This window comes from Pseudophryne corroboree, chromosome 1 (assembly GCF_028390025.1).
Source record: "Pseudophryne corroboree isolate aPseCor3 chromosome 1, aPseCor3.hap2, whole genome shotgun sequence".
NCBI lineage: Eukaryota > Metazoa > Chordata > Amphibia > Anura > Myobatrachidae > Pseudophryne > Pseudophryne corroboree.
This window is the reverse complement of record NC_086444.1, coordinates 25,820,668-25,833,044: the sequence shown is the minus strand read 5'-3', so window position 1 is coordinate 25,833,044 and position 12,377 is coordinate 25,820,668. Positions and strand designations below refer to the sequence as shown.

Below are 12,377 nucleotides of genomic sequence, written 5' to 3'. Positions count from 1 at the left end.
TCACATGCAGCCCTGTCCTCACTGACACATCACTCATCTCCTGATATACTCTGTGCTGCTGGGGACCCTGCTCCTCCCACTATATAACTCTCAGTCTGTGGCTTCCTGCTGCCTCCATTCCCCTCCTCACATCATGTCACTGCCCCTGTCACATGCAGCCCTGTCCTCACTGACACATCACTCATCTCCTGATATACTCTGTGCTGCTGGTGACCCTGCTCCTCCCACTATATAACACTCAGTCTGTGAGTTCCTAAACAATGAGAGTGAAAGTCCTAGGCTCCAATCCTGTAGTCACCACCAAATGCCCTGTACAAGGCACGAGTCTCATACAGGACTATACTGTAAATCCATGTATAATACTATATAACAATTCTATGTGATCATATACAGACAACTCTGAGCTAACGTTATGGGGTCATACTAATTGTGCAGTCATACAGCAATTGTGGTAGAACACTGGACCATGAATTACTTATTGCAGACATTACACTGATGACCTTATGCAGCCTTGCTTTGGGTCACACAGTGCCGCCAGCCCTGATATCTAAACTTCTGCATACACCTCTATTATCAGAAAGCCGTACCATTGGCTGAATCCGTGAAGGAACGCGTTCCATGTGATGTGGGAACCTGCCTCCTTAAAGTAAATCTTTGTCAAACTTTCTGCTGTAATTGGGCACAATATCTCGCTGGCAGTGTCTAATCACACATGTCTGATAACACAGGCGTGACCGCAAATTCACGGAACACGCAGAGAGCAGGCATGGAGTCTGGTTATCTGGTCACCGTGTGTCGGGTGTATGACATCTGTCATCCTGTGTACTCAGATAATTGTTATTAACTACCCAATAAACAGAATGCAAAGTCATGATTTACTAAGTGCAAATCCTGACGAGATCTGGGAGTACGGCTCTTCCCGGTGACTGCTGATACTGCAGCCGGAATGTTACGCTCCCGGAGACTTTCTGACAACTTTAGGGGATATTCAGCCGTGATGAGCAAAATTATTTGGAAAATTTTATGGTTCTTTATCTGTGTTTCGTTGTTTGTAGAAAAATGTTTACATTTCTTTTTACATAATTCTATAAAAATCATCCAAAATTCTAGAAACTGAAGAAATGAACATCATATACAGTATATATATATATATATATATATATATATATATATATATATATATATAGAGAGAGAGAAATAGATATGCGGTATGCCGGCATTCAGAATACCAACTATGGCATCCTAACAGGGGAAGGTAAGTATACTTACCTTCCCCCCTTGGCCTCCTGACCCCCCTCTCTGCCTAAACCTAACCCCACTGGGGCGCAGCCTAATCCCTAACACCAACCCCCTTACCCCCATGACTTACCTCTCCTGTGGGCCGGTGTGTGCTTGTTTGGCATCTCTGCTGATTCCAGCACCGGGATAGTGAACCTATTTTGGGTACCGGTGTCGGCATTCCCAATAGTATGGGGATTCCCAAGCCGAAATCCCGACAGCCAGGATCCTGTTTGGATCCCATAGATATACTGTGTATAGTATATTGTAGGTGTCATTTACAGGGACACCCATATCTAGAAGGATATAGCTTCTTTTACCTAAAGACCTCCACGCCCCATCCAGCAGCCGCTGTGAAGAGCCGCGGCCCCAGGTCACGGGCTGGGTTGATGGCGTATCCAGAATTCATTCCCATTGACATTCCAATGACCGTCACAAGGAGCCCAACCACAACGGCTTGTGTCCCATCCAAGGCTGCGTTATTCCTCCTATCATTGATAGCCAGGATACATAATAACAGGGCGGCTGTACCAATCACCTACAGCAACAACAGGAACACAACATTCACTTGTCAGGGGCATTTAAAAACAAATTGTATTGTAATATTGAATCTGCTGATGCTATATAATAATAATTATAATGTTGGGAGTCACACTACTTCCAGCGACACTTTGCTGCTGCAATAGTTAGATGGGGAACACCAATAAATACTGGCATGTAATTAAAGTCATTATGTAATTTACTGGAACCTCTCTCCATACTTGAAATAGAACTTCTGTCTGATATTCCCTCTTGAAAACTCACAAATGCACTGTTGCTGCCATTTGATATGAGAATACTTGATACCTTTATTTTGTATTTTAAACTGCAACTTTGAGTCTTATTGAGTGAACAGTTCTAGTGCTTTGCTACATTTGTAACCACAGGTGTTTCCATAGTTACAAATATTGTAAAACTCACTTCTTCACAGCATAGCTGTCAAATGGCAGCAATAGTGTTTTTCTGAGATTACAGCAGACAATTTCAGGCAGAATTCATAAGTTATTAATGAGAGTGGTAATATCAGCATTTTGTTGGCTGATGCGTGGATTTGTATCCGCATAAATCTGTTTATCAAACACCAGAGTAAGAACATCAAGTGATTTAGTTGCTATGGTCACAGTTCTCAAATCATCATTATTAGGTAGAAATGCTGAAATATGCAAATGCACACATTCACTCATACACAAGCAATAGGAGACATTACATACGGCTTGGAAACAGTTAATGGTACTTAGACGATGTCACAATATAAAAACCTTATACCATTGTTTTCCTCAATTAGTCATGCTAATTATATGTTCCTGTTACTATTTATTTATCTAGCACTGGCCTATGGCTGAGGTTAGCGCCAATAGGAGACGAGACTGCGCCTCTTGTGAGTTACCTCCGGGAATGAGCATTAGGGGGCAGCAAAATGAGGGGAACATTTTCTTGTGCATGAAGTGTATACAGGTGTTAGATATAATAGTACTTAGCATAATAGTGTTTCATTTTTAGCACGTATATAGTAGTTAATTTAAGGGATGAAAAGGACATTTAAAATTCCATTTAATTTATTTTTCTATTCTAGGATATTTTTGCAGACCTGTTACCACTGTACAGAACTGTATTTTATTCCGTCTGTGCCAGAACTTCCTACAGAGTGTGTGTGTGTGTGTGTGTGCGTGCGTGCGTGCGTGCGTGCGTGCGCGCGCGTAGTTGTGTATTTATGGCAGCACACCATGTTATTATGGATTGCTGTTATCTCCTAGTGAGACCATATACTGTTATCTCCTAGTGAGACCATATACAGTGTATTATGGACTGTTCTTGTAGCATGCACTCTGCGGAGTTCCCCTTGATCGCGTGGTGCTGCAAATTCATCTAATCATCTTCGCTGTTTAGTACAGCACTCAATGGGTCTCAGACGCGGATAATGGTTAGTGCCACTGAAGACATACCCAGCGGTACCTGAGTGTCTGAAGCGTCTGACGCACGCTTGTACACCAGGGGAGGATTTATAGTGGTATTGGCATAAAGTTCCAGAAGCTATACCAGCAAAAGACGCACACACACACGGGCACTGCACAGTCCAACTCACAAGCTCGCTCAAAGGCCCTCATTCCAAGTTGATCGTACGCTGCCGATTTTCGCAGCGCAGCGTTCAGGTTACTACGCGCGTCATACGGGTACAAACAGCAATGTTGCTGTGCAATGCTTCTAGCGATGATTCCATTCGCACAGACGTTCACAAGGAGATTGACAGAAAGAGGGCGTTTATGGGTGTCAACTGACCGTTTTCTGGGAGTGGTTGGAAAAAACGCAGGCATGGCCAGGCATTTGCAGGGCGGGTGTCTGACGTCACTTCCGGGACCGGACAGGCTGAAGTGATCGCAGCGGCTGAGTAAGTTCAGACCTACTCAGAAACTGCAAAAAACTTTTTCGTCCCGCTCGGCTGCACATGCGATCGCACACTTGCAAAGCGAAAATACACTCCTCTATAGGTGGCGACTATGAGTTTGCATGGCTGCAAAAAGTAGCTAGCGAGCGATCAACACGGAATGCCCCCAATATGTACATTAAAACAGATTTAAAAATGCAAACATGGCCCCATGGTATCCGGTTGATAGATCTACATTAAAAATTTCAACCGCAAATGGTCGATTTGTATTAGGTCGATAGGTAGAAAAGATCGACGTGTTCGACGCCGCTTTTTTAATTATTTTCAACTTTTTCATCCATTATTAGCCACATGGACTTCAACTGGGAATAGTAACCTTGACCAAAGCCAAATGAGGGGGCACGCGACACTAATTTGGGTTGACGTATTGACTTTAGACAATTACCATGTAGGTCCAATGATCCACACTCAGCCCTATAGGTATTGCACTGTCATATAGGGGGGGGTCACCTTACTTACTTTTTAACTCTACTAACTATGGTGGTCATTCCGAGTTGATAGTAGATGTGCTAAATTTAGCACAGCTACGATCATTCACACTGACGTGCAGGGGGACGCCCAGCACAGGTCTAGCCCGCCCCGCATGTCAGTGCCGCCCCCCCCCCCCCCCACCGCAGAAGTGCAAAGGCATCGCACAGCGGCCTTTGCACTTCAAGAGTAGCTTTAGCGTGCTGGCCAGGAGCTACTCATTGCTCCCCGGGCCGCAGTGGCTGCGTGTGACGTCACGCAGCCGCTGCGGACTTCCCCTGTTCGGTCCGGCCACGCCTGCGTTGGCCGGACCGCTCCCACGAAACGGCGGCCAAACGCCGCCGTTCTGCCCCCTCCCACCCAGTGACCGCCTCTGCCTGGCGATCGCAGCCCTGCTACGGCCATCAGGCACGTGCCGGCGCACTATGGCACCGGCACATGTGCAGTAGGGACCCGTTCGCTTGGCTGTGACAAAAAGCAGCAAGTGAACGGGTCAGAATGACCCCCTAAGTTAACACCTAATTCTGTGCATGTAAAGTGTGTGCGTTTAGGGTCTTACATCCGGATTCGCACTATGCGTTTGCTAATGCTACAAATCCCAGTGCATAGTGGAAACACAGTACAGTAATGCCTGGATAGAGATGGCAGTAAGTACTCAGGTGGATTAAAGCCTGTTTATTGGTGTAAAACGAGTGTGCACTCCAGTGTAAAGTCACTTCTAAAGCACGGTCACAGCAGTTTCAGATGTTTTGCACAAATAGGCGTATTTTCACCATTTGTAATCAATTGCAGTCATCATCATCATCATCATCGTTACACTTACACCAGGAGGTTTTGTCTGAGACTTTTGGGCGGCCATGTTAGTTTCAAATTGCAAATACACACCCACATCACGCCCTTATGCTGGGTACACGCCGTCGTTCACAGACATATCACGTCGGCCCTGCAGCCAGGGACGGATCTAGACTTTTCTTTAGGGGGGGCGGTTTACTGTTTAATCTTGACTCCTCCCTCTACAGTCCCAACTCCTCCCATCTGCAATCCTAACTCCTCCTCTCTCAATTCTGACTGAACTTTTTGAGTGAGACTGAGATAGAGCTTTGTGATTGTTCTATGTACATGTGACTGTGCTATGGGGTAATTGTATTTATTAGCCCTAGTACCCACACACCAGCAAGTGAGGGGCAAATGCTCTGTAACCCTTGCTCTCCTGGCTCCTCTGTGCTGCTGTGGTATAAGCTGCAGCACATCGTTCTTCCTCAGGCTCTCCCCGGAGAGCTCTCTTCTGCTCAAAAGTGGGCGTGGCTATGACTGTGTTAGGGGGGGCGGTCGCCCCCTTCGCCCCCCCCCCCCCTAGATCCGGCCCTGCCTGCAGCACACACAATGACCAATATATCTACAGCTATGTTGGTGCATCGTTGTCTGTGTGTGTACGGGCGGGCAGCCCGATTGACGGCTGAACTGGGCCGGCGCGTGTAATTGCCCGCCCAGTTTGTGACATCAGTAACGACGGATCTGGCAGTGTGTATGCACAACACACTGACCGATCCGGCTATAGATTTATCTGCAGATCCATTGATCTGCAGATATATCTACCAGTGTGTACCCACAATTAGTGTACTTTCGCTGTGACTGCATGCCCACTGCAATCGTACGCCCACGTCTCACGACTCTACGCCCATTCCTGACCCGGTCTCACACCCCGAGATGTACACAGTCTCACCTCACGTTTCAGGTGTGTTTTTTTCTTATCTACCTGGGTATGAGAAAACTGGCATATTACGTGATGTAATAACATGAGAGTTCTCCACTCACCTGGTCCAGAAATCCACCCCCGATGGACAGGTACGGCTGGGGGTACGTGGCAAATATACTGGCTGTCTCATTAGGACCGGTCACTACAAGGTTTCCTCCGCAGTATTTGTATAGCGCCTCTGTCAGACAAGACGTCACATTTCACTCATTTACCGGTGACAAGTTTTTGTTTCGAGATTTGTAATATTGTAAAATTAAAGCAGCTGAAAGTCACGTTGGGCAGCACGGATGGAGTAGTGGTTAGCATTACTGCCTCACAGCACTGAGGTCATGGGTTCAATCCCACCGTGGCCCTAACTGTGTGGAGTTTGTATATTCTCCCCGTACTTGTGTGGGTTTCCTCCGGGTTTTCCAGTTTCCTCCCACACTCCAAAAATAAACTGGTGGGTTAATTGGCTCCTGGCAACAGTGTACACGTGGTAAGCTTGTAAGTGATTTATGTGAATGACCAAATATTCTGTGTACAGCGCTGCAAAACATGTGTGCGCTATATAAATATCTGTTCCTATTTACTGACACATTCACACGATTCATTATATAATACTACAGAGGACTTGTTTTTAGTTATATATAATATAGATCCAGTGGTGTACTAGCTCCAAATGCCAGATACATTCTCTCTAGAACACAAGTTCTCAAACTCGGTCCTCAGGACCCCACACAGTGCATGTTTTCCAGGTAACCCAGCAGGTGCACAGGTGTATTAATTACTCACTGACACATTTTAAAAGATCCACAGATGGAGCTAATTAATTATTTCACTTGCGATTCTGTGAGGAGACCTGCAAAACATGCACCGTGTGAGGACCTGAGGACCGAGTTTGAGAACCTATGCTCTAGATTCTAGAGCATAGGTTCTCAAACTCGGTCCTCAGGACCCCACACGGTCCATGTTTTGCAGGTCATCTGTAGGTTTTTAAAATGTGGCAGTTGGTGATACACAGTGCAGCTGCCGGGTAACCTGGAAAACGTGAACCGTGTGTGGGGTCCTGAGGGCCGAGTTTGAGAACCACTGATCTAGAACATATATTGGTCAAATCACAGCGTCCTCTCTGTGTCATGTACATAGAAGTGTTATTAAAGTATGTAACGTGCTTTCTTATTTATCCCCTGGAATTCTTCTTGTCCAAAGGGGCATAAAAGACAATAATGAAAACGTTCATTTTTATATTTTGTATAATGAATTTACTTTGTGTTTGCCAATTTTTGAACGCATTCTCCAGGGACACAGCCAGTCCTCAGAGGATTGTAATGCCAGCATGCCATGTTTTCTGAATGTGCATATTATTCTAGTTAAAAATACTAATTTCTGTAACTGGTAAATTCTAAACGCCCAGAGAATAAGAAAGGAGGGAGTGAGGTCATTTATTGTAATGTAAGAATCAGGACATTTCCTGGAGCAACGATATCTCTTTCAGCAAATAATGACTGAATAGCAAGAGCAGAGATAATGAAGAAACATTGCTAAGAAGCACTGCAAATGCCTTTAATTCTGCCAAGTTCCTGAAATGCCTGCCTACAGTGGAGATGGCCATTTTGAGGGTGAGTAGGGATCATTTCACTGGTCAGTAGGGAGTCGGGACTAATGATATTACTGGGAAGTGAACCATTCCTCAGTGATTTGACTAGCCCCGAGTGGTGTGTACACACGGTGAGATAAATCTGTGAGATTTTGACTATATAGTCAAAATCTTATGAAAAGTTAGTGCATATCTCATGGTGCTAGGCAGCTTGCGATACAGATTCCATCCCGATGCGCGCTCCCGTGGGGTCGGTATCGTAAGGCTAGATAGACTGTGCAGGCAAGTCAATCTTGACTATCTAGTGTACAATCTAGTACAAAGTATAGTCAAAATTGGCACTTAGTCAAAATCGTACATAGACAAAATCTCAAGCACAGATAGTCAAAATCTGTACAATCTGTACAATCTGTGCTATCTGGCCTCTGGGGGAGTTCAAGGGAAATCGCATAGTAAAAATCGAACATAGCAGGGATCTCACCGTGTGTACACACCCGTAAGACCTTTGTCCGCTTTCCTTTTAAAATTGTCTCAGCCACCAATATGGCGGTCCCCGCTGTGTGCAGGTGGCGGGTACGCTATAAGTATTGCAGATACCGTAAAGTGGGTTCAGTACCGTAGTATAGAAAGTAGACCACCATCGCTGCCAGAAAGGCGCCGACGATTTGGGACAACATGTAAACAGGAAGTTTTCTCCACGGAAGCTTTCCCAAGATGCAGTTTGTTAGCGACACAGCGCAATTCATGTGGGCACCTGCAAGAGACCATACGTTACCAGTGACATAGACCATTAATCTCCTCCTGACTGGCATTCCTGACAAATACCTCTCTCCACTCCAATCTATCCTCAATGCTGCTGCCCGGCTCATCTTCCTCACCAAACGCACTTCGTCCACCTCTCCTCTCTTACTAGACCTTCACTGGCTCCCCTTCCCTTTCAGAATCCATTTCAAGCTTCTCACACTCGCTTACAAAGCACTCACCCACTCCTCTCCCATCTACATCTCTGACCTTATCTCCCTTTACACTCCCACTCGTCCTCTTCGCTCTGCTAATGCACGCTGACTCTCCTGCCTACGGATTACTTCCTCCCACTCCTACCTCCAAGATTTTTCACGTGCTGCACCACTTCTTTGGAATTCCCTACCTCTCCACCTCAGACTTTCCACCTCTCTACAAAACTTCAAACGGGCTCTCAAGACCCACTTCTTCACCAAACCCAGCCAAATCTCAACCTAACCCTCTGTTCTACGCTCTCTATGTACCCCATCTGTGTCACCCCTGTCTGTCTACCCCACCCCTTTAGAATGTAAGCTCTCACGAGCAGGGCCCTCTTCCCTCATGTGCTTATCCTTTATTACTTTAATAATCTTCAACTGCACCAATTCCATCAGTCTTCTGCCACCTGATACTTATTCCAGTGTCATCTGCTGATGTAACTATGTTTATTTACCCTGTACTTGTCCTATACTGTCATCAACTGTAAGTTGCTGTTTTCCTGTTTGATTATTTGTTTATGTACTCTGTAATTGGGCGCTGCGGTACCCTTGTGGCGCCATATAAAATAAGAATTTACTTACCGATAATTCTATTTCTCGGAGTCCGTAGTGGATGCTGGGGTTCCTGAAAGGACCATGGGGAATAGCGGCTCCGCAGGAGACAGGGCACAAAAAGTAAAGCTTTAGGATCAGGTGGTGTGCACTGGCTCCTCCCCCTATGACCCTCCTCCAAGCCTCAGTTAGGATACTGTGCCCGGACGAGCGTACACAATAAGGAAGGATTTTGAATCCCGGGTAAGACTCATACCAGCCACACCAATCACACTGTACAACCTGTGATCTGAACCCAGTTAACAGTATGATAACAGCGGAGCCTCTGAAAAGATGGCTCACAACAATAATAACCCGATTTTTGTAACTATGTACAAGTAATGCAGATAATCCGCACTTGGGATGGGCGCCCAGCATCCACTACGGACTCCGAGAAATAGAATTATCGGTAAGTAAATTCTTATTTTCTCTATCGTCCTAGTGGATGCTGGGGTTCCTGAAAGGACCATGGGGATTATACCAAAGCTCCCAAACGGGCGGGAGAGTGCGGATGACTCTGCAGCACCGAATGAGAGAACTCCAGGTCCTCCTTAGCCAGGGTATCAAATTTGTAGGATTTTACAAACGTGTTTGCCCCTGACTAAATAGCCGCTCGGCAAAGTTGTAAAGCCGAGACCCCTCGGGCAGCCGCCCAAGATGAGCCCACCTTCCTTGTGGAATGGGCATTTACATATTTTGGCTGTGGCAGGCCTGCCACAGAATGTGCAAGCTGAATTGTATTACACATCCAACTAGCAATAGTCTGCTTAGAAGCAAGAGCACCCAGTTTGTTGGGTGCATACAGGATAACAGCAAGTCAGTTTTCCTGACTCCAGCCGTCCTGGAACCTATACTTTCAGGGCCCTGACAACATCCAGCAACTTGGAGTCCTCCAAGTCCCTAGTAGGCGCAAGGCACCACAATAAGCTGGTTCAGGTGAAACACTGACACCACCTTAGGGAGAGAACTGGGGACGAGTCCGCAGCTCTGCCCTGTCCGAATGGACAAACAGATATGGGCTTTTTTGAGAAAAAACCCACCAATTTGACACTCGCCTGGCCCAGGCCAGGGCCAAGAGCATGGTCACTTTTCATGTGAGATGCTTCAAATCCACAGATTTGACTGGTTTTAAACCAATGTGATTTGAGGAATCCCAGAACTACGTTGAGATCCCACAGTGCCACTGGAGGCACAAAAGGGGGTTGTATATGCAATACTCCCTTGACAAACTTCTGGACTTCAGGAACTGAAGCCAATTCTTTCTGGAAGAAAATCGACAGGGCCGAAATTTGAACCTTAATGGGCCCCAATTTGAGGCCCATAGACACTCCTGTTTGCAGGAAATGCAGGAATCGACCGAGTTGAAATTTCTTCGTGGGGCCTTCCTGGCCTCACACCACGCAACATATTTTCGCCACATGTGGTGATAATGTTGTGCGGTCACCTCCTTCCTGGCTTTGACCAGGGTAGGAATGACCTCTTCCGGAATGCCTTTTTCCCTTAGGATCCGGCGTTCCACCGCCATGCCGTCAAACGCAGCTGCGGTAAGTCTTGGAACAGACATGGTACTTGCTGAAGCAAGTCCCTTCTTAGCGGCAGAGGCCATAAGTCCTCTGTGAGCATCTCTTGAAGTTCCGGGTACCAAGTCCTTCTTGGCCAATCCGGAGCCATGAGTATAGTTCTTACTCCTCTACGTCTTATAATTCTCAGTACCTTAGGTATGAGAAGCAGAGGAGGGAACACATACACCGACTGGTACACCCACGGTGTTACCAGAACGTCCACAGCTATTGCCTGAGGGTCTCTTGACCTGGCGCAATACCTGTCCCGTTTTTTGTTCAGACGGGACGCCATCATGTCCACCTTTGGTATTTCCCAACGGTTCACAATCATGTGGAAAAACTTCCCGATGAAGTTTCCACTCTCCCGGGTGGAGGTCGTGCCTGCTGAGGAAGTCTGCTTCCCAGTTTCCACTCCCGGAATGAAACACTGCTGACAGTGCTATCACATGATTTTCCGCCCAGCGAAAAGTCCTTGCAGTTTTTGCCATTGCCCTCCTGCTTCTTGTGCCGCCCTGTCTGTTTACGTGGGCGACTGCCGTGATGTTTTTCCCACTGGATCAATACCGGCTGACCTTGAAGCAGAGGTCTTGCTAAGCTTAGAGCATTATAAATTTACCCTTAGCTCCAGTATATTTATGTGGAGAAAAGTCTCCAGACTTGATCACACTCCCTGGAAATTTTTTCCTTGTGTGACTGCTCCCCAGCCTCTCGGGCTGGCCTCCGTGGTCACCAGCATCCAATCCTGAATGCCGAATCTGCGGCCCTCTAGAAGATGAGCACTCTGTAACCACCACAGGAGAGACACCCTTGTCCTTGGATATAGGGTTATCCGCTGATGCATCTGAAGATGCGATCCGGACCATTTGTCCAGCAGATCCCACTGAAAAGTTCTTGCGTGAAATCTGCCGAATGGAATTGCTTCGTAGGAAGCCACCATTTTTACCAGGACCCTTGTGCAATGATGCACTGACACTTTTCCTGGTTTTAGGAGGTTATTGACTAGCTCGGATAACTCCCTGGCTTTCTCTTCCGGGAGAAACACCTTTTTCTGGACTGTGTCCAGAATCATCCCTAGGCACAGCAGACGTGTCGTCAGGATCAGCTGCGATTTTGGAATATTTAGAATCCATCCGTGCTGTTGTAGCAGTATCCGAGATAGTGCTACTCCGACCTCCAACTGTTCCCTGGACTTTGCCCTTATCAGGAGATCGTCCAAGTAAGGGGTAATTAAGACGCCTTTTCTTCGAAGAAGAATCATCATTTCGGCCATTACCTTGGTAAAGACCCGGGGTGCCGTGGACAATCCAAACGGCAGCGTCTGAAACTGACAGTGACAGTTCTATACCACGAACCTGAGGTACCCTTAGTGAGAAGGGCAAATTTGGGACATGGAGGTAAGCATCCCTGATGTCCCGGGACACTATATAGTCCCCTTCTTCCTGGTTCGTTATCACTGCTCTGAGTGACTCCATCTTGATTTGAACCTTTGTAAGTGTTCAAATTTTTTTAGATTTAGAATAGGTCTCACCTAGCCTTCTGGCTTCAGTACCACAATATAGTGTGGAATAATACCCCTTTCCTTGTTGTAGGAGGGGTAATTTGATTATCACCTGCTGGGAATACAGCTTGTGAATTTTTTCCCATACTGCCTCCTTGTCGGAGG

General features: G+C 46.5%; 1 protein-coding gene across 3 annotated transcripts in view; it reads right to left on the bottom strand.

Moving 5' to 3' along the window:
• The window catches only part of LOC135054712 (aquaporin-7-like), a 63,596-nt gene that overhangs the window by 7,060 nt on the left and 44,159 nt on the right, over positions 1-12,377 (bottom strand). For 2 of the 3 annotated variants that reach the window (XM_063957999.1, XM_063958008.1), the window contains exons 3-5: positions 8,180-8,317; positions 6,044-6,162; positions 1,599-1,816 (exon numbers count right to left, since the gene is read on the bottom strand). In XM_063957999.1, the coding sequence (XP_063814069.1) occupies positions 1,599-1,816; positions 6,044-6,162; positions 8,180-8,317 (475 nt within the window). Of the gene's footprint in view, positions 1-1,594; positions 1,817-6,043; positions 6,163-8,179; positions 8,318-12,377 lie in introns of those variants that run through there. The other variant, XM_063958015.1, reaches the window with a different exon arrangement.